The sequence below is a fragment of the Battus philenor genome, unplaced genomic scaffold (genome assembly GCF_028537555.1).
Source record: "Battus philenor isolate CCGP_79_NKW_IND1 unplaced genomic scaffold, ilBatPhil1.0.hap1 SCAF_4, whole genome shotgun sequence".
In the NCBI taxonomy this organism is placed as follows: Eukaryota; Metazoa; Arthropoda; class Insecta; order Lepidoptera; family Papilionidae; genus Battus; species Battus philenor.
Genome location: NW_027181704.1, coordinates 6,700,137 through 6,723,652, shown reverse-complemented (window position 1 = coordinate 6,723,652; position 23,516 = coordinate 6,700,137). Strand labels below are relative to the sequence as shown.

At 31.5% G+C, this 23,516-nt stretch overlaps 3 protein-coding genes across 6 annotated transcripts; 2 read left to right on the top strand and 1 right to left on the bottom strand.

The window, feature by feature from the left end:
- The first annotated feature begins 691 nt into the window (after positions 1-691).
- Positions 692-12,221, top strand: LOC137928730 (proton channel OtopLc-like). 2 transcript variants are annotated; one of them, XM_068771682.1, is made up of 11 exons: positions 692-861; positions 1,683-1,777; positions 5,014-5,124; positions 5,820-5,937; positions 6,383-6,470; positions 6,921-7,129; positions 7,592-7,981; positions 8,801-9,019; positions 9,640-9,863; positions 11,522-11,720; positions 11,978-12,221. In XM_068771682.1, the coding sequence occupies exons 2-11, from the start codon at positions 1,683-1,685 to the stop codon at positions 12,161-12,163; spliced, it is 1,839 nt and encodes a 612-aa protein (XP_068627783.1). In that variant the 5' UTR covers positions 692-861; the 3' UTR covers positions 12,164-12,221. The 2 variants fall into 2 exon arrangements, with proteins under 2 accessions (XP_068627783.1, XP_068627784.1); XM_068771683.1 differs by lacking the exon at positions 692-861 and adding an exon at positions 1,097-1,239.
- Positions 12,222-13,483: 1,262 nt separating this feature from the next.
- On the top strand, positions 13,484-15,655 carry Roc1a (Regulator of cullins 1a). Its single transcript, XM_068771759.1, has 5 exons — positions 13,484-13,677; positions 13,770-13,797; positions 13,888-14,009; positions 14,967-15,052; positions 15,530-15,655. Exons 1-5 carry the CDS (start codon positions 13,585-13,587, stop codon positions 15,540-15,542), a joined length of 342 nt encoding a protein of 113 aa, XP_068627860.1. The 5' UTR covers positions 13,484-13,584; the 3' UTR covers positions 15,543-15,655.
- A 1,325-nt stretch (positions 15,656-16,980) lies between these two features.
- Hmt4-20 (Histone methyltransferase 4-20) lies at positions 16,981-22,886 on the bottom strand. Of its 3 annotated transcripts, none has more exons than XM_068771787.1 (3): positions 22,663-22,886; positions 22,009-22,338; positions 16,982-21,931 (listed from the first exon to the last, which is right to left on the bottom strand). In XM_068771787.1, the coding sequence occupies exons 2-3, from the start codon at positions 22,327-22,329 to the stop codon at positions 20,156-20,158; spliced, it is 2,097 nt and encodes a 698-aa protein (XP_068627888.1). In that variant the 5' UTR covers positions 22,330-22,338; positions 22,663-22,886; the 3' UTR covers positions 16,982-20,155. The 3 variants fall into 3 exon arrangements, with proteins under 3 accessions (XP_068627890.1, XP_068627888.1, XP_068627889.1); XM_068771788.1 differs by having other exon boundaries at positions 22,785-22,886; XM_068771789.1 differs by lacking the exon at positions 22,663-22,886 and having other exon boundaries at positions 16,981-21,931; positions 22,005-22,166.
- Between the last annotated feature and the right edge of the window lie 630 nt (positions 22,887-23,516).

Here is a 23,516-nt window from a genome sequence, read left to right as displayed (position 1 = left end):
TGCAGAGCTTTCCATTCCGATTCTATTGGAAACCTTTAAGGGTAACGCATGTCCAGTCGACGCCCTGCGGCTGTAATTATGTTAATGACATTTTATTATTTGTAAACAAAACTTACGCTCCAGGAATATTTAAAAAAAACTTATATTACAGACCATGAAAACTGTTTTACAGGCTTTAAATTAGAATCAAATTTATATTACATTGTTTTTTTTATATAATGCGTCTTGGCAATAAACTCAGAGCCTATATTACGAAGATCAATTGTCGCTAAGTGAATTGTGTGTATAACCGTGTGTGATAAGAATGAATGAATGAAGGAATATATTCGTTCGTTTATAAAACAACTTCTACTCCGAATAGAATTAATTACTTTAGACAAATTTATAGTGAAACTCCATAAACGTAATAATTCTAAAACAAATCTAAAATTTTACATTGTTTGTATAAATTTCCGACGAACGTGATGAGGCATTTAACACATTGAATACTACCCTTTGTCACGAACTAACTATCAACAACAATACCCCGCTAATTGTTTGCATTTACTTTAAAACGATACAAATGTTTTCGTATGCCAACCAACTTACTGGACTCGGCGGAAATACGTACATTAATAGTAATGCAAAACCCATATGTATGATTTCATATTAGAGTTACATAATTTTTTAATATTAGAATTAAAATTAATGGTTAAAAAATCACGTGGACAAGTCCTCGAGTTAACTGAGTTAAATGTCACGAGACCGGTAGCGGCGTAATGACTGGAGATTAAATAAGCAAACAGCTACACGCAGACGAAACGTCCGCAATAATTTTATATTTATAACAAAATTCTGTATTCAAGCATAAACATAGAAGCGGTAAGTCACAGGATCGTTTAGAGGTAGACGTCTAATTAATCGCGTAGTGTTGGGACGTAAGAAGTGGGGAAAGATGGGGGGAAGGTGCATGCGGCTCGTTAGGAAGGCCGTCTGAAAGTGACACCACTAGTGCTAATTATTTGCCCGTAAGGACAACATCTTTGTGCCCTGCCTCACGCCGTTAATTCTATACACCAACGAATGTACATATTTTAAAAGATTAAAGGATACCTATAATTATTGTTTCAGAAAAATACTAAAAATATTATCGCATATACAAGATTTTATTGAAACTGTTTATGGTGACTTAACTTTGTGGCTTTAAAAGTAATATGATTAGAACCATAATTGAATTTCTTTCTTTTTTATTTCACAGAGGTGAATCAATATTACATATTATTATCATTAATTACTTTATTACAATAGTTTTTTAATCCTTATCCATTGGTCTCTATATTACATAATTTTTCATTCTTAATTTTTATTCCCTAAAATAAAATAATAATCTTGTGTATGAATTTATTAATTTCGATAAGTACTGAAACTTGGTTCGCTCGAACGCTATCCGTTTCCCTCAGTAAATTACCAATAACTAATTATTTATGCACACACATTAACACTCGAATGTCCATCATACTGATGTCAGTTTAGCGCACAGTTCTTAATTTGCACTAGATGTAATAGCACCTGTTTGATTTATTCTACGATCCGAATGAAGAGACTGGTTGAGATTTTAAAATCGATGCCGGTGATTGGATCGTCGAGGGCGTGTGATTAAAGTGCTTCCTATTAAAGCGTAATAAAAATTTGCCCCCGAGCAGATGATGGTGAAAAATAAAGAGAAATCTAATCAAAATACAGTAAAGGAGTGGCGAGAGAGATCGGAGCCTCTCCTAGCTGTACCTGAGGATGAAAGGTGAGTCGAACGAGACGCTTCATTAAACTGACTATTAGTCGATAAGCGCACGTTAAAGAAAGACAAGTCGGCTAGTATCCTTTTATCGACATAAACCAAACCAATAAAGGCTTAAATTTAGTGTACTATTTTTCCGACGGAATCTTTATATGTCAAATTACAATACGTTACTGATACTAAATGAAATGGCCATTTTAAAAATAACGTTATAAAATAAAATCTAATTAAAACAATATGTTTTATTATATACTTAAATATGAACATGATATAATATATACGTGTAAAGATTTCTCGTAAATAATATTATTCTGTTATTGTTTAGCACATTTGTGTTAAAATTGTTATAGATTTAATAATATAAAAAAATTTCGATGTATGATTTTTACGATTTTCATTCGGTCCCAATCAGCAACAAAGTCAAATCATACTTCTGTTAGCTTTTAGTGGAGAAGCTCCATCTCTAGGTGCTATTTACAACTAAAGATAGTGTAATGCATTCAAACATGATCGTACTAATCTCAATGATAATAGACGTCCTTCAAGAGGTACAACTGAAACTAATATCAAAGCTGTACAACATGTGATACAGTCTGACAAGTAAGCCATCATTCACCAAACTTGGGGAAGCTAAGGTTATGATACAACACCCGTTCTTAGGGGGCGACCACCTGCTCCCTAACCGCGAACAGCGTGGGTAACGTAGGTTGGATCCGGATCCATCCTTGGCTCACTTGTGCTCTATACTGCCGTCCCAAGCCACATATACACAACATAAACACTATACAACTCTACTTGGGTAGAGCGATTTCCTACGTGCTAACGTCGTCATACAACTGGAATGCGTCTGTCCAGCTTCTGTTTTATTCTGCTCACGGACCCTTCTGCTCCGTGAACTCAGTTCCGATGAAGCTGTAAAGCCCCCAGGCTAACAGTATCAACTTCAACTGAAACTAAGCAAAGACAATGATATGCAACCATTTAAAAATTATTTTAGCCATAGGAAGATATGGATACATCATGTTTTGACCAAAGCTCATTAACTAAATACGCCGGTATTTATTGGTGCCATGAAACAGTATTTAAGACAGTATTGGTGGTGCCCGTCAAATTTCATAAACTGTGGTGAACAAAGGTGACTAAACTTGGATCTATTGTTATGATCCTAACACCTACAGACAATCTTTACTATGCTTTTCTCATTTAGAACTGCATACAAAAATTAAGAGAGGAAGAAGCGTGGGGAAAAATATAATCGCTTCGTTATTTCAATCAGCAATTGGTTTCAAAAATTAGAAACGGCACAGTGGTACACTAGCTTCCATTAGTTGTTTTAGAAAAATTTCTGGCCACCTATATATATATATATATATATAGTTCCATCCACTTAGAATCCACTTTCATTAGGACATCATCAACGTCATCGACGCACTCTGCCAAACGAACTGAGAATTTGACTATGGTAATTTCGAAATTGTTGTCACCATTCTTACAGTCACGACCTTACACCATGCGACTATCATTTATTTCCAAAAAAAAGGAAATTCTTAGAATACGGTTTCAATATGCTTTCAAAGAAGCGGTGCTACGGGATCGAGAGATTGGCAAAAAAACTGTGTTGAAAAACAATAAAACATTTGAGTTTTATTGTTCTAAAAACTTTCAGTGTAACCTCTCCCACACTCGTTACCATTACATTTTATGTTACTCAAACAAAAGAATTATTAAACTGAATTTTGATAGATTCAATTTTTAGTTAAACCGAGCAATAAAATAAAATGAATATTTAATAAAAGCTTTTCGAAGAGAAAAATTACATTTCAATGTAAATTTTTGATGCATATATGTCTAAAAATTAAAAGTTCTATTATTTTTTACTACACTACTGCTCATTCTGTAAAAATTTTCGTTCCACCCCAATAAAGGAATTTAATCGTTTAATAATTTGGAATTGCATTTTGAACGTTAACTATACAATCAAGTGTTAAAGGTTCCCTACCGTTGAAACCGATCTATTTAACAAACAGTACATAAGGACGTAATCAGGAAGTCGATGTTTGTTATGTTTATCTTTACAACTCAACTAGTGTCTAGCCATGACTAGCTACTTAGTAACTATATTTTATTAAAGTTTGTGTCAACAAACAAAACGTAAGATTATGAAACTAAGCAATCAGTCACAATCCGGAGTGTTAATTGTAGTTTTGATCAGCCTTATTTATCGAAGAAAGAGATCACACATGCAATATGCGCTTTGCTCGATCATCCGATAGTAAAGTTGGAGGTCCTCGGTGGTGGATATAACATAGTTTAAAAATTTGGTTCCTACCATGTACTGGTTTCCTAACGGTTTTCATTCCATTACCGCCTGTAAGTAAGCCCGCGTGTAAGTCTTTTCAGCCCCCTATAGATATCCAATAGGACCGGTAGGGTGCGGCCTGTACCTAGTATCTTCCGGGAACCTTAACAAAATCATTTGTCCACCTCGCGAAACGCCCTGCGCTGCGTTTACCGATCCATAAAAGACTTTAATTACCAAGCCATAATTTTTTGTTTTCGTAGAGAAATTCGGTGATAGTACAAGGTTATGAGGGTAAGAGTATTCCTACTTACTAAAGCCTTGGTAGTCGACCTCAGTATGATTGCATGGATATGAAACGCACCGGTTGCACTCAATGCCCTGCCAACGCATAGACGACTTAATGATTCTATAGTCCCCGCGGTAACTTTGAGTGGATAATGAGGGTCCTGACCCACAACGATCGCGAATCTGAAGTCCGTTTTAGCAACTTTTACAACAGTCAGTGGATACTTTAGCTCCGTTTTAGGGACCCAGACTAAAGGGTTGAGTCTACCTCTGCTCTAATCTAGGCTAATCTAAAGTTATATAAACCTAAAAACTCTTATCTCGAAAATAATGCAATCCTATAAATCAAATGTAAATTTATAGAGTACCACACTAACGCTCATCGCCGCAAGACATAGTCGTACAACCCCTTACTTCGTTATACATGTTATTTCTCATTCGCGTAGTAAACTGATACAGAATATTTTTAAATTAAAAAATCCATTTATGTTACAGATAATCATACAAAAATATATTTATTAATTACTAACAATGATTGTATTTGCGCCAATGTAAATTACGGGGGAAGCTTATGTCCAACAATGGAAGGCTGAAATGGTGATGATTATGAAACAATTATGAAAATAATAATGTCACATCTTTTATATTTCAGCGAATACTTCACCAACTCCTTGCCACGTCTAAGCGTAGTCTTACCCAGTAGCAGCAACTCAAGTATTAACAATGCACCAGCGTTGGCGAAAAACCCTCTCTCTCATGGCGAGTGAGTTAAAAGATTTTTTTCATAACTATGTGAACCGAGTTTCAAATACTGGGTAAAATAAATGATTACTAAAAAGCATTGTAAAATATTTAATTTGATTAAATCATCCCCGTTTACGCATAACACAAGATACAAGATGGCGCTAAGATTCAATAATCCTTTATTACATTAAAAAAAATTATTAGATATTAGCGTCATATTATTTTATTTTGGCTTATTAATAAAACCTAATCAAACAATTAATAACTTTAATGGATCTGAATAAAACTATTTATTATTGTAGATATCTATCTACAATAATAGTTTTATTGTTATATATATATATATATATATTAATGTGTCAGTATGTGCTGACACAAACGAATCTGGCTGATAAAATTATTCTAAGAAATTTAATATGTGTATTTACTCAATAAAATATCCAGTTATTCGTGCCTCATATTGCTAATTAATAACACCCAACCTATCGTTGTATTTCATTAATTAATTTATGTTATTTCACTGTTCAATAATGCACGCACTGCATGTCACGATAGTTAGACATTTCAATAAATTAGGTTGTATAAATTCTAAAACTGATTCAGCCGAATGGAATATTGTGTTACTGATAAATTTGTAAAATACTTCTAATTTAGGAAATTTCATCAGATATTATAACATTTTACTAATTTTTATCATAATACATTTTGTTTCAGTGAATCAATGACAGTGGTACTGTCAGCTTTTTACGCAAAGCTATTAATAGTTTTAGGATTAGCGCTTCCAGTAACAAGCACCATTCAAAATGAATTAAGTACAAATTTTACGTCTGATGTAAGTATACCTTACAAGTTTTTTTCTTAGATTTGTCTTTATTAACGGTGTGTGCTGAAATTATTTAAATCCAATACACGTACAAACTTTAACCCGCGTAATTAAACCTTATAACTATTTATTTAATATAAACAACAAATAAATCCTTGTCGTTATTAAAAGCCGCATGACAGACTTTACTGCTACTATTCAACTTTTGTATTTAGTAATGGAGATTAAAAATAGTATTCGCAACTAAATGCTTATAGAATAAGGATAAATTACTTGAAGCTAGTTTTTCGATTTCTCTTAATCCATATGCAACATTAGTACGTTATCTTTACTTATAATATATCTTATGTTATCTTTATATATAATATAATAATATGCATTAAAAGCCACACCAGGCTGCTTTCGAATAATAATAATTACTTATGTTTAGAATAAAAATATTACTTTCTTTCAGATCTTTACTATTTATTTATACATAGCTAGTATGCTATTTTTGGGTTACATATTTTATCATTTGAATAGAGCGAAGAAAAACAAAGAAGGTAAATATTACTCAATTTACGGAATTTTAATGCTGCATACATAATTCAAAATAATTCAATGGTAGTTTTTCTATATCATCATCAATTCAGCCGTAACACTTCTACTGCTGGACATTGGACTCCCCTAAGACATCCAATAGGACCACATAAAGGCGGCGTGCATCTGAGTGGTCTCCACTTCAAAACCTTATCCAAAGCCCTAGCGCCCATCTGTTCTGCGCGCTCTATGCCACTTGTTGTATTGTCACTTGCAAGCTGGTGTAGTTACTGTTTGTTTGCCCGCGTATCTCCTTTTATGAATTATCGGAATAAAAAGTATACCTTAATATATTGTTACAGATTCGTTCATAATGACTTCATAACAAATTCGCGCTTTCTCTGGAGCAGGAGTTTAGGTCACTCAGTGAAAATATTACAAGGCTAACAGAGTTATATTAATAATTGTTGCAGATAAATTGAAGCGTACGCGTTATGGCAGCTTTTACTTGCACATGGGCGTGGCTGGTTTCTGCGTTGGCTCAATTATTTATTCGTGTTTACAAATCGCCGAATATTTCGACCTTACCGGAGATTGCAAGTTGATAATAGTGGCCTTAAAACCGACTCTCCGGATTTTATTTTTAGTGGCGCAAACTGTTTTTATATTTTCTTATACAGATGTATGTATTATTTACCATATGAAAAAGTTATAAATTAAAAAAAAATCATTATATTAACGAAATTTCGAATGAATGCCGACTAGATTGTATAATTAGCGTAATTGGGTAACAATTTAAATTTGTTACTGTTTAATTCATTACACATTTACACACAAAATCATTACACATTTGAAATTTATAGACATTAATTACAACGGATATAAAATATTGTGACATATTAAGCGATTAAAAAATAATTGAGAGATTTTTAAGGAAAAAGTCAACCTGCTGATATGTACGGTTAATATGAGATATAGAATGAAGCAGCTTTATATTTAACCCAAAAATAATTATGGGAATCCTTCCCTTCACTAATTAATATTCAATTCATTGTTTGACTATAATATTTTGTAAAGGCGTAGTGTCTTAAACTTTTTTCATTTTCTAATAACATTTGGCTCATAATTGCATATAACTTTTCAGATATTAGATCCCATGCGAGGTGTTGTGATCGATCGATTTGGTTTGATGCATTTAATCGCCACGAACGTATGTGAATGGCTCAATGTAATTATTCAAGAAACAAGAGATGACATTATGGTTGTAGCATATAATAACCCACCATTTATAAGATATACCGCTTTTAAGGAGCCATCTAAAAATCTTGTAACAAAAACCTTAGGAGACCATGGTATTATACCAGAAAATAATACATTGGGAATGGAAACGTGGAGGTGCAATGTTTCTAACATAATTACGCCGTTAATCAGGACAGTAAATCCATACTTGCGACCGTGCGGAGTTGAATACAGTCTGCTGTGCTCAATCATTATAGTTGTTATCTGGAATGACATTTGCACCGTACCTGGATCGGTAAGTACATAAAATAATTATTATGTTAATATTTTAAATTATTCACAAACAATTCTTTTTACTTCTTTTTTACATAACCATTTAATAGCAGATGGTCGCTGGGGCCTCAAGGTTTTCGAGAGACAAAGGACCTTGTTCAACCATCAGAGAAGGCTTTACAAGCTTTTTTAGGCTTTACGCAGGTCGCTTTTAGCCGGTCCTATTGTTTATTTCTGGGGGGGCTTACATCTAGTAGTGGACGTCTTATGGCAGAAATGATAATGATATGACAGTTTATGCAAAAAGGATTTTCTTAATTTTAGCATATTTAATAATTGTACCGTAAATACCGTTATTAAACCCACTAATCTTTTTTATAAGAATTCTTAAAGTTGTTATCCATAAATCTTTATTATAAAAGTGACACACATCTGCAAATCTGATTTTAAAAACCGCCTGTGCTGGAAACATTCAGCAATGCTAATTAAGTTTAACACGACTACCGGCTTGTAGAGATGCGAATGCAATTTGAACTGATGAATTAATACTTATTTTCACATTTTAAATTGTGATCATGAGGAAAGGAAAGTTAAATTAAATGACTAATAATAACGATGCATATGAAGGTAATAGCGTTTTGATAGCAATTTTAGTTTTAAATCGATATTTATATAGGTCGATATTGCATGATGTACTTAATTTAGTTTATCTCTTGCTAAACAACTTCGTAATTTGTATTTTCATAATTGTAATAAAGTAATTAACATAGTTATCGATTTGTTCCAATTATTTTATGGGGTCTCTTTTATATAATAATATGCTATTATTACATGTTTCCAGAAATCCTACACAGATGTTAATTCCAATGGTATTTACAACAAAGAGGTGAAGCAATGCTGCGCACGAGTTAAATCTAACAATCACTTCTCAGTAGATTGTGGGAGCGCACACAAGGGGCTTTTCATGGGAATAGCCGTACTCGCGGGCACTATAGTAAGCTTAATGCTATTCAACGGACTTTTTCAAAACGACAAACACATCGAGCTCGCATTATTACAGGTAATTAAAGGTTATAAATATGCTTTCGCGAATTTATTATAAGCCGAAAAAAACTAACGTCTCTTGGTTAACTCTACATAAAAAATATTTAAATATATATATATATACAGCGATCAATAACTTTATCTTCATTTTTAATATGTATAATTTTGAAATAACGGCAGATTCCAATTTAAAATTATGTGAATTAATTAACATAAACTGAAATTGTTTTACCTATTTCAACTTATAATTACAAAGAAGATAGATTAAAAAGAAATTACCATATTAATTACAGGCCCGAAAAACGTACAGTTCTTATACCAAAAATATGATATAATTAATAATATGGATTAAATAATTATAGGTGTAAAAACTTAAAAAAGATTAATGTGTTGGTCATTTCTCAGCAAAAATCTTTAAAGCTTTTACACCTATTTCTAATCGCTCTGCACCCGTATAAAGTGATCAGTCTGAAATATGTTTCATTAATTTTTTTCTAATAGAATGCGACAGACCAATAACTTCCCTATTATAAAACTACTGTTGTATAAATTTATAGCTTTCAAACCTATAACCAAACACACTGTGTGAGTGTTGCCAAATATTAATCAATTCTAAAAGTATTCCATTTTTTCTAGATTAATATATGGGAGACGGTTCTGTTCGTCCTTATGACTATCGGCTCTGGCGCTTGTATTCAAAGAATGCGTTTATTGAAGTTGCGTAAAATTTCTTTAACAATGCCCTTGGAGCACGCGTTGCTACTTGTTACTCAGTGCGGTGTCTACGTCTATTATTTGTTTCAAATAATTGGAGCCGGGTTTTTAATTCAACGGTACCCTGAAGGACGAAGAGCTACAAGGTAAGATACTTTAAATCATCATTTAAGACAGAGGACGTCCGCAGCTGGTAATAAATTTCCTATAGGACTGGTTGGCAGTGGGCTGAATCCAACGTCCAAAGAATGACCTCTACAAGATCGTCTACTGGTGCGTGTTCTCTTAAGGTCTCAGCGACCATCTGTTCTGCGTTCTTTGTAGCACCACATCAACTAGCCAATCCACTGAACTATGTTGGTAACTTTCGTTTGTCTATGGATATCCACCTTATCATATTTTAAAATATCATTTTATATTTAAACAATATTTAAAATACGTCATGTCATTGAAAATTGCAAATGACATCATATTTTGCATTTTAAATGGTTAGGATTTGTTAAAGTGCTTGTACGATAGTCTCCGCTTCGGTTCTTCTGGAGAGTCTTGAAAAAATACCTGATAGGTCGTCCCTATTTGCTTCTAAGAATTTATGTGTCTCATATGTTCTTTCATGTATAATTTATTAAGTTTATTACCTGGGTCGAAATGTCCTTGGCAATGCTTAGGCATAACCTCTTTGTAGTAACTACACTAGAAAGCTCTCTGGTGAGTGCTAAGTTAAACCGTTGCTTTATTCAGGGTTAGGAGGTTGCCGATCTCTTAAGTCGCTTAGAATAATGCTCCAATATATGTTTAGACTTATGGGCAGATGAGGAACAACCTCAGATTGGACTGTCGCTAGATATGCGTTAAGTATTACAATTTTGTGATGCTCATAAGGACTAAGACGACTCAACCAGTTGTCACGACTACCATTTAAACCGGCAGTGTAAATTCAAAAAAAACATTTGACAATAAGTAAACGTCTTTTATAGTTACAAACACAACGACAATACCGTTTATATCATATGACAGATTGTTTTTGATATTATAAGATGTACAGGTTTTCTCATTGTCTACCTGCTAAAGCGTGACACATAAAAATATTGTTCCACTAGTGTCTCTAAAATTATCCCAATCCAACATGGAGATACTACCAAACATAAAAACCAACGTCAGGGTACGGCCAAAGCTAAGGCTGGACACCCTTTGCGAATGGAATATTAGACGTATACGGAAGGAACGACTGCAACCACAATAAGGATATTCTTCCCGGACACCGTGTCTTCCTACCTCGTTTTCAAGAAAGTTCAGCTGGACACAGTACTTATCCGGAAGTTTACAAAGCAAGAAGGATTCTCAGAGTACCCTCAACAGTTTAAGCTGATGAAAAGTCCTTGTGCTTCTGTGACCAGAGTGTGGACCAGACGGTGCTGCATTCATTAAATATATTCGTCACAAAAATAATTATCCTATTCCCTACACAGACCTAAGCAATAAAGGATAATATAAAGAAAATGAAATAAATGATTTTATTCTAATATTTTACGGTACACGATATAGTTTTGATTACAGATTACCACGATCTTTATGCTTTTGATTGATGCCAAATGTTTACGAGCTAGTGACAAGTGTCAGACAATTAACTCTTTGGGTTATTTATCGGAAAAACAAAACTTAGTATTTCTTTTTTCCTTGCATTTTTTATGTTTTCTCTTCATAAGAATGTTCCTTGTGCCATGACAAACGAATGAAAAAAGATAGCCGCATGTAGTGTTCACGAGTTTATGTACATTATCAGTTGATTTTTTTTTATTCTTAGGATTATTTCTCCATTGTGTGCGGTAGTACAAAGTTCGTGCCAAACGTTACTAGTATTGGATGGTTGGTCGCGACGGTGCGCTGCGACAAACGGTGGGAGACCAGGGCGACAACTAGTAACCTTTCTTCTTGTTGGGAACTTCGCACTTTGGCTACTTAACCGAGTGAAAAATGCACGAGCGGAATACCATCCCCTACAAGTAAAGTTATATTATATTTATTATTAATACCTGGATTTTTTCAGCTTTCGAAATATAATACCTTTTTACAACTAAATATGTGTGCCATGCCTATTGTTAAAAAATTTTCGTATTATTTTTCGAATTAAAATTAATTTATTATATTATTGTTTTAGTATTTATGTACATAAATTTATTTTCTATTTATGTTCTTAATCGCTACTAAGTGTTTTACGCTAAACGAAATAAATGAGAACTAATATTTTATTAATTTCCAGATGGAATTTTACGGAGTATGGGCCTGGACACTAATTACCCACGTATCCGTACCATTATTAGTCTCTTACAGATTCCAGGCAACAGTTTGTTTCTATGAGATATGGAAGAATTCTTATAAAAGAAAAAACGTCACTGACAATGATTGCAGCGTAAATGAATTTGAATTAAAAAATCATGTTACTTAATTTTATTGCTCTCATTCAATTTTTATATAACTTTTAAATAATAATACATATGTATACTTGTCTGTGATTTTTTTACCACAGACAATGTGGTTTTTCGTTTTTAATTACAGTAATATTTATAATTTAAAACCTTAAAATGTAGTATCATATACTTTTATGTAACGATACAACTAAAGATGCAACCTTCTTGCAACAGCTCGTCTTGCAACCATTATTCATTAATATGTTCCTATTAAATACATATTACTTTAAAGTATACATAACTATTTCCAATTATCGTCGATATAGTAATTACTCTAAAATATGTTACAGTAAGTTATTTTTTCTATTGGAATGCAATACGCCCAAAACATCTGGTAGAACAAGTCTGTAGCGACAAATAATAAACAATAATCATTTTTAATAAGTAATGGTTCAAAATTTGAAAACATTTTTTTTTTACTTTGTGATTATTACATTATTTATGATTTCTGATTTTTGAATTAATGTACAATACATTAATTAACAAACAGCAAATATCCTGTACATTTACCACGTCAAGTATTTATATCCAATTACTCTGTCACCAATCTATGCTTAAATATTACTCTACGAAAAAAATAATTGATAGCAGATAAAATTGTAACAGTATTTCTCTTTGTTTATTTTAAATATGTTCTATTAGTAAGCCCATGAATAATTTTGACTCTGTACCCAAAAGTACGAACACGAAAAACGAACACGATATCTATTATACTCTAAGACAAGACTTCTTTTGTGATTTGAGTATTAATTAAATTGTATTAAACTTCCATAAATATTGTTTTAAATTATTTAATAAAATTCACAGGCAACATGTATATTACAATAATAATGGTAGTAGTTGATATGATTAGAATATTTATTACTCTAATATAAATTCAGTATACTCAAAAATAGACCTCTTTGTAGTACAAAATAAAAATACTAAACAACTATTAAGAAACTAAATTATGTTTTAAATGTCAATTTTTAATAACAAAATATTTTCAAAATACTTATAATTAAATATGACTTTCTTATATTTGTTTTATTGTCAATCATAATCCTAATTCCTGTATTATATAAAGTTTTTGACAGAAACTGAATTACTTCGCTTAAGATGCCTAAAATACATTCCGTGCGGTTTGACAGATAATTTAAAAAATTATCGGTCGTTTTAGATGGCCTTTTAATTTTACATTATAACAGTTTCTTAAATATTAAAAATAATAAGGTGACCACAGTAACTAAAACTGAAATAATTAATTGTTCGTGTTTATATAAATAATTCCTTTGCTAATGTCGCACATTTTTGACGACAGACATTACAACACAGCTGTCATTGTCAACTAATCATCTATGAAATTGTTAACAGTTTAATAACATTTTTGATTCATAAAACACGGTAATTGTTAAAAAATATGGCATCTGCAATGGACATCGACGAAGAGGAAGTCGAAATGGCATCTTCAAGCAGTGGCAAAGGCGATAAAAAGAGATTTGAAGTAAAAAAGGTAAAATAATCAAAATACGCTCTATCATTGTTATTCTTTGTTTCTGTTTTAACATATTTAAAAAAAAATTAATGTATTTTTTTGTGTTACAGTGGAATGCTGTAGCGTTATGGGCATGGGGTATGTTGATATAATAGTTGTTTTAACATATAACCTATAACGTTACAATACAAATTAGTTTGCTTAACTGTTCTAATTATATTTAAACAGATATCGTAGTGGACAACTGCGCAATTTGTCGTAACCACATCATGGATCTTTGCATAGAATGCCAAGCAAATCAAGCATCTGCAACCAGTGAAGAATGTACAGTTGCTTGGGGAGTTTGTAATGTAAGGCTATCTCTTTTAATTAATTTAGAATAACCAAACAAACTTTATTGAAAACTTCCCTCCCATCAGGCTCCATAATGTTAAAACTGGCTATTGAAAATGCTCTAGAAATGTTGTGAACATTTCTGTTTAACAACACAGTTGTTTATACATTAATAATTAAAGGAATAAATTAAAACCAAACCTGATTTGAACCATTAGCAATGCATTAAAATGATATAAATGAAATAATATGATTACACAAAAACAATGATTGAACAAAAAGCCGTCTATCTTATATCAGTAACAATTTGACCTGGCAAACTTAGTTCTGCCTAACAAAATAAATGAGTAGATATTGGATTTTAAATTTTACACAAAACATTTTGTTTAATTTTTTAAACAAAATATTTTTTTTAGTTGGAGGGTGTTTTATTAATATTTTTTCGAATAGATGATATATATAATACTATATATATATATATAACATATTTTAATACTTTTCCCATTCCAGATAAATATAAATACAAAAATATAGTTATAAATTGGTCAATCCATTCTTTAGTTATAAAAGGTGTAACTAAAATGACTTTTTTATATGTATATATAATTACTATATTCTTCCTCATATAAAACACTAAGAATAATGTATATGAAATGAAAATTTGGATTGGAATTTACTCAAATAATCTTTTGTAAGGTGCAATAGTACCATTTAAAAAAAGTAATTTTACATAGTTTTTTTTTAATAACTATTTAAGTAACCCTAAAATTGTAAGGATTTTCTCTAAATTAAAATATATCACTATAATAAGATTTTTTCAAGGTTAGAGGTGATTCTTGCTAACCATTTCTAAATCTTAAAAGCACCTTTATTGGTTTCATTACATATAAAATAACATTTATGGCCTGGAAATGTTAAAGGGATCTCTTTTTTGTGCACAAAATTTCTTTCAATTAATACAAAATTTTTTTCAGCATGCATTCCACTTTCATTGTATCTCACGTTGGCTCAAAACTCGACAAGTTTGCCCACTGGACAATAGAGAGTGGGAGTTCCAAAAGTAAGTGAATTTTAAATATTCATTCTTCATTAGCATGCATCTTTTATACATACTTAGCTTAATCAAACTTGGGTTAAGTTTAAATAATTTATTAATTAATTAATTATTATATTAACTATATAATTTAAATTATTAGTTATTTTAAATTTTGTGACTTAGTGTGTTAGGTAATTTAAAATTTTTTGTTATAACTAATAAACTTAGATTGCATACACCATACATATAGTCTGGTGTGATCACTACATTCTAGATTGACAAATTATTTTTTTTTTCATTAAATGATAGTCATAATAAACAACATATAGTTCAAAAATGACAGAAACATTTTTTGTTTATGAAACATGTTTGAATTTAAATCTACATTTCAAACTGAATTCCAAAAATAGATTGTTAGCCTTATTTTATAAGAAAATTTATTACCACATTAATAATACATGTTTTAAGATTAATAATGTGTTACTTAAACTTTCTTTTCAGATATGGTCATTAAATGTTGCACACTATGCAGCCTCCTCTCTCATCGAAGTGGTCTCCGGTGTGATTATTGGGCGTAATATGTATCTTTTGCATTAAGTTTTTAATAAACTAACTGCGAGTATTAAATTTTTGTTATTAATTCGGCGAATATATTTCATTGTAAACTGTAATAATTAAAATCACATAAAAACAGTAAATATTCAACTTGATTTCTAACCTTTAATTTGTGAATTAAATAAGAAGAATTTATAGTAAGCTTATCTGTTTTACCAATTATTTACCCCGCCTCTTATGAAAACACATTTCTAGTACTGTATATTGTATATCATGGTTGTATCATATACTGTTGTATATCATGGTTGCAGATTAATACTTCCAGAAGTTAATTCGGAATTTAAGGATTCTTTTATTAACTTTCAGAATTTTAAAACCCTTCACTATTTCTGCGAAAACAAAATAAGCGTTAAAAAATAATTTTCACTATTTATTTTCTATAACCTCACTAATTACTTATTAGTATCTTTCTCTTCATGGCCTAATAAGGAAAAATACCTGTCTGTGACATCTAAAATGTAGCATTTTCATTAGATGTTAGGTGCTGTTAACCTTCAAGGAATACTGCAGCTTCCCTACTATTTATACATTACAAATTCTTTGCCTTATTCGTATTTAAATTTTGCTTCATGTCTTGCAATTTTCTTTTATATTTTCTATGATTACGGTTCGAGGTAAAACATTTGATACATAAAATAGCAGATAAACATAAGTCACAATCAAACGAATACATTTCACAACAGAAATAAGAGTAAAATATTTGTTTTCTACTTGTAATATGTGTCTTAACCACTTGAAAACAAAAGACCAATAACAAAGCCCCAAAATACCATCTTCATATTGATATTTATGCTTCAGTGTTCAAGTTGTTATCTAATAACCTTTTATTGTTCCCTCTGTTAGCAAAAGTTACCTAAAAATTGGTGAGTGCAGTGTATTCTCTAGGTAGACCTGTTTCAGATTCATGGATGTCATAAATCTTAGAGGTATTATTTTATCGTATATTCCCTTTCCTCGCGACGACATTAATCAACAAATCTACCCAGCCATAGCTATATACGCTAACCACATAAGTCTTATGTTCTACGAGATTATAAACATTTACGAAACCCAAATACGCATCAATGACAAAAAAAATCTTAACGACAGAATGGAATATATTATTTAAACTAAAGGTAATGCAAATTAAATAAAGACTTCAAATAATTGGTAAAGTTAAAATTTTCATAAATAAGTGTATAATATATTATTTATGAAATTGAATCATCATTTTGGATTCAATTAATTCAAAAATAATTTTTACAAATTTTCTCATGAGTTGGGTAGGTTTTAAATATTTCAACATGATTAATTTCATTATGAATTATAGACATAATTATTACGTATTGGGTTGAAGAATAAGTTCGTAGTGTTTTTGCTGGAGACTTTTATTTCTACAAGAAACAATAAATTAATCAATTATTAAATATTGTCCTCAACAGCAATTATGACCAATATGTTGATGCCGTTTCACCAAAAATCGCCTGGTCCAGTGTCAAAGAAGTTGTTTAGCCAGTTTTAAAGGACCTCTTTTTATTAAGTTTTTGTTAAGGTATCGCTCTGGTTTAACAGGGAGCAAAAAAACGTGATAATCGGTCGATGCAAGGTCCGGAGAATATGGCGGATACAGGACCTCTCGTTCGAGCTCTTGAAATATACAACTCTTTGTTAACCATGGCATCTTTTTCGAACATTTCCCAGAGCATCATCCATCACCTCCCAGTCCCACCAAACACATCATGATCTTCTTTGGATGAAGGTCCGGCTTGACTCTCGGCTTGGGGGTAAATATATCCAGGAGCGTGACCGCGTGTTGTTCAATGACGGGCGAAATTCTAAGAAACAATTTAACTTCTAAGAAAATTTTTTAACAACTTTCTACGTTTTTTCGTTCAGCTAGTTTTCTCCAATCACTCGGTAAATCCCTTTGAATGAAGGGAATCGTTTTATGACCGCTGTTAATTTTTTCTGCCAATTCACAACTGGTTTGACGACTGTTCTCCTTCAAAATAGATTTCAAAAGTTTTTCATCGAATTCAGAAGGCCGTCCGCTGCGAGACATGTCATCGAAGTCAAAATCGCCATTTTTGAACTTAGCTAACCATTTCCGTGCTGTAGACTCGTCCACGACACCTTCTCCATCGCTAATGACTCGGGCTGCTTCTTCAGTTTTTAATCTCGATGAAAAGCAAAGAGCAGGTGTCGAAAATGTTGATTTTTGCCTCCATTTCTAGGCCTCGAAAATAATAAAAAATTAAACAGCTCAAAAATACAATTAACATCGTTTAAGAGTAGAAAGCGTTTTATCGAATTAATACTTACCCTTTGTCAAACAGCAAACAAATCGTTGTAAAATTAAATATAAAAAGGCTATGAATTTATTCCCCAACCTATATATCACAAATTCACTCTTGTAATATTGTTTGCCGAACGAACCTGTACAACGCGTTGTCAATTACAAAAGGTTGTTGATTTATTTTCATATTAAAATCTTGAATCCGGGATTTAATCCCTCCTTTATATTATGGTGCCCATACAACTTGGTCTAGTATGCAATGTTTCTTACGCAGTCTAGTCATTGCAGTTTACACATAAAAAATTACTTTATATTTACTTCAGCGACAATCTTTTAATTTCTTTAAAATTGTTATAAATTATTATTGTAATAAAAAAATTGTTAAAAAAGACCCTTATATTAAGGCGGGTAAAAAAATGGTAGCTATGCATGTTTTATTCTTTCGAATAGTTGTTTATTTTTCTTTAAATTACGCCTCTTTAAAATGCTACAACGGAAATTGTGTTTTATTTTACATAAACAATAAGTAGTAGTTGTTCATAATCCAAACACATCAGTAGTAAAAATTTAGGGATATCATCGTCTAACGGCGTCGAGCCAGGACTAGCAGTTATATACAACATATTCATGAAATATAATTCACATTTGAAAAATAAAACAAATAACCCAAGGGGTATTACCAATCATTTCTAAATACCTTAATTTTCCTTAATTAAAATAATGGCGGTATGTTACGGCAGTGTTCAAGCTAATAAGTACCTATCACATGGTAAACCATTTTTTAATATAAATATTGTGTACTAGTTTTAAAATTTACCTAATTTTGTCATTTACAACACATTAACAAACAGAGATAGCTATATAGTAAAAATAACTGAGCCGGAATTACACTTCGTACATCACACAAGTCAAGGGGACCATCAAATGTGTATGTTTATTAATGGATGTGAGATAAATATAATGTCATAATTATACTATACTTCACACAGTTCAACACTAGTGAAGATATTATTCAAATGGATTTAATAGTAGCCATAAAAATAAATTAGGAATTATTGTTTTTACACATGGGTATTTATACATAATTATAATTTTTATTAATAAGAATGAAATGTGTTGCCCATATCAATTGAAGTATTAACATTGTACATATTTCCTATAAATTTAAATATTCTAAGTCCAACGACTGTTTTGCATAATTAAGAAACAATCGTTTTTGAGAATAAGTTTATATCTCACTAGTAATGAATGTTTCTTTACAAAAGCAAACTGCTTTAATGTGACTAAATATAAAAAGACTATAATTAATGTATTAGGCTTCTCAAACTTTATTAAGCCATAACTGCAGATTTGAATCCTAACATATCTTAGATTGCAATTAGTAAAATTATTATTATAATACCTGTATTGAAAGTCAAATATTAATACTTGTAATAATTCACACCCTTCTCACTCTGGGGGGAGGGCAAAATTAAATTGTTATACCTATTTTGCAAGTCCTTTAAAGAATAAGCGTCTATCAGTCCTGGCATTAATTTACATAGCCTTTCAGGAGGAGCCACCAAGTCTAAGTTTCAGTTCTCAATATATATGGAAACAACAAAGCAATAACCAATAAGTGTACAGCTTATTTACATGTAATTAATTACTTGTCCAACCTGCATACCTTATAATCTAATTACATTACAGCAATACATTACTTGCAAGACAGATTCAGATATTCCGATAACTTTCCATTGTAAGCGTAAAATCGCGTAACTAACGCGTCAATCTGGAGTAATCCCGGCATATCACTATCTTTACCATAAAAATATCATATTTTATCAATGATACTACATACCTAAAAAAATTTAGCATATTATTTCATTATGAAATCCATGTATTGTTGAAGTATTATACAATAAACTTAATTATAATAAAGGAAATGTAAAATGGAGAATAATAGAGTCCTGTTTACATATTCAGAATAAAACAGACAAGTATCCATTTTCTGATCAGTACAATTTCACTAAAAAACAAAGGGCAAAAACAATTATGTACTAATGTCAGCTTTTACACTTTTACAATTAATATCTTGGAATAATCACTTTGATCATTTTGAACCTATCACATGATATTAAAAAATAGGTACTCACGTCACAAAATAAATATTAGATAAAATAATCCTAGTCAGTGACAATTAAACTAATAATTGAATAATAGCGGTGGAAAAAATAACTATAAGGTAGTTGCGGCCGTCAGTCTGCCGATATAGTAGGTAAATCTATAGTTCGACTTTCATTACCGAAAATCAATCTTAATCTTTTCATAGGAGGCAGAGGACGGATTGGACTGTGTTTACGATGCCGTTCTTTTGAACGGCGCCGCTTTTTCAAACGTCGGGCTGTTTCAGGATCTACGCCCTCAAGCCGCAAAACTTCATACTCAGGTGCTTCTGTAGTGGTTCCACAATCCATTACTTCTTCAACTACAGGACTTCTTTTCACCCTTAAGGTTAATTTTAAGCCTCTACGAGGTGGTGTACAAGGACATTCACTACTTTTGTTAGAATTATCTACCAACCATGGAGGTCCAGATTCTGTTTCTTTTTTCACCTCTTCAATTCTATGAGGTACATCAACTTTAAGTTTGCTTACTTTACTATCTTTAGACTCACTTGGGTTAACATTTTCCCTAAAGTCACATATTTCACTTTTTATACATGTTTCATCACTCATACACTCAACTTTATCAACCTTTTGTTCTTTATGATCTGTAGTAATGAAGGACTCTTTTTTCAATGTTAAAATAGAAGTACATGACTCAGGTCTTTCTAGCAGAGATTCTTTAGTATCATTACTCTCTGTTTCATCATCAGTTTTACTTACATTAGAAGTATCTAATAAACAAATCTCCTTTGAATTATCATGATCAAGTTCATTGTTGATTTGTAATTTATTGGCATCTAATGAATCAGGCATATTTGAATCTGGTTTAGAAATACAGTGGCTTCTTACCAATTTTGTATCTGTACTAGTTTTAGAAGTACTCCTTATTTTAGAACAAGGTATTTGAACACAAGAATCAATTAAGCGTTTGTGACTTCGTAAAACTATACCTGAATGAGAATCATTACTACTCCGTGAACTTGTTATACTACAACATCGAGCGGGTCTTGTCTGACATTGTGATGTATTGGTTGTCACAGTAGCTGTAACACCATTAAGAATTCTGCTGCTGTCTGCGCGTCTTCTTAGACGTTCTCCTCTTCTAGAAGCCGATGATTCTCTACTTCCTTGTGATTCTTTATCACCAGATCCTTCCATAACATCTGCAATACAACCTTGGGCTATTAATAACTCAGCATCATATTTTGTTAATCCCTTTTGCTTCATTTCCTTCATACTAAGTGGTGACACAATATTTGAATCTTGTCTGTTAGATATTCGAACCTTTTCAGGGTTTTTCCCATTTTCAATTTTTTGACTTTGTTTAGCTTTAGTTCTGTTTATTCTGTTATCAGTTTCTCTAAATCTATATCTTGTAGCTTGCTCATCATTGTGTGCATTCTTAACAGAGAATGCACCTTTGCCTCGTCTTTCACAAGTCTCACATTCACAATAGCAATTTCCATTGCCAAAAAAGTCTTCACCGTAAAAACAAGTTATCTCTTCTCCAACTTCAATGTCCCTTAAGACACGAACAAAAGCTTTGCCACGGTCTGTGGCTTCAAAAGTGCATGTAGGTCTACAGTCATGATTAATATATGCTGCAGGTCCCAGCCATAACTGTGCACAGTTTTTTCTACAACTATACATCACAGAAAAATCATTTTTTCCTGGATGCAATAGTTGTTTTTCTTCTTCTTCAGTCATTTCTGCAATGCACCCTACAAGGAAATCTATTCTTTCATGTTTAAAAAACTTCTTGGTTGTAGAAATTTTAGCTCCAACTCTCCCTTCTAATGAGTACCTATAACATGGTTCTATTACAAATCCAGCCTTTTTGTCAAAAACCCTCAAGTATCGATAAATCTGAAAATAACAATAAAACAAAGGTTAAATTTAAAAGAACATTATAAAGTGTTAAAAAGAAATATTTTGTTACCAACATGTTCTCTAAGTTTTGTTTGTTGATGTTTATTTTTTGTGAAATGTCTTGGCATCCATTCTCCATTAGCCAATTTATTATATGCCTTGTTATAATCTTGTGTTTGTATAAATTCTTTAATTATCATTTTCAATTCTTCTTTATTCATCTTTAATGGTCTGTAACGTATGTTCATCTTATGCGTGGTGATGCCTAGATACGGATCTACTACTAGTGCTGTTGCCAAGTCGTCGTATTCCGAGAGCTCTCGTGGAGTCATGCCCATCGGCTGCATTTTGTGAAGCACTTGCCTCCCTGGATACGTCGTCGACCCTACAACCATCCTGGTTACCTAAACAACAAAGACGCGAAAAATTTGGTGAAAACAACATAACTTTTTAACTTGTTATTTTTATTATTTTGGAAAAGTATTACTTTTTACTGAATGGTACGTAATGTCCTATTTCTAAATAATAAACAAAACTCGCCTCTACGGTTTATTGCAAATTTATTTATAAGAATAAAATATAAAAGGACAAATATGGCGGCCGAACAAGAAACTTAAAAAATCGACACGTCAAAATTTCACATTGTTTTTCCTATTATTAAACACATTGACCACTAAATTACTTAAGGTCTATTAAAGTACACACATTCAACTAATCAAAACACTTACTTAAATCGTTAAAATACATTCAAAGTCATATTTATTGATAATAACAACTCTGCTGTACCAAAAGCACACAGGACATTAACAGCTAGGTTATTAAAGCAAATTGTTCAAAATAATATAATTACTTTTTATTTCGCATGTTATGTTTGTTAAGCTTGAAACTTAGAGTTAAATAAAACAATAACTGTTTTTAAAAATCATAAAGGAAATCTGAAAAACAACCATGTTTTCGGACACTTCATTCATATGTTAATGTTTTCAAAGACTTCTAATACCGTTAAGTAGTTGAATTGTACGTTTAGTACATGTAAGTAAATTAAGTAACTATGAATATAGTAATTATTGTGCATGTGTATTAATCTTTCGTATGATTAGTTAAGGATTTTCAAAATAAAATTTTGATTATCAAAGTTTTCGTGTATTATATAACGTTCTTTGTGAATGAATTCTTAATGTCTAACGTCTACAATATAAGGCTTCTATATATTTGTTTTCTTAACAAATAAGTAGTATAATATCTCCTAAAACTAAATATCCTAAATGCTTATAATTTACCTTCACACTATTTCACTGGAAAAGCAATTTTTACAATTATTTATGAACAATGAAATAAAAATCCATTTGATGCATTTTAAAAAGTGGATCATAAGTTGGCGATGAAGGTTTAAACTCGGTTTCTTTGAGGAGAGTTGGGAAGATAGACCAAGAGAGATATAGACCGAGATAGCTGTAAAAAGAGAAAGCTTCATCTTCATGAATTTTACTTTAACGTGACTTAAAAAGGCATCTATTAATAATATCAATGATAAGACAATAAAAGTATAGATTTTATATTTTTATACGTGTAGAAGACCATG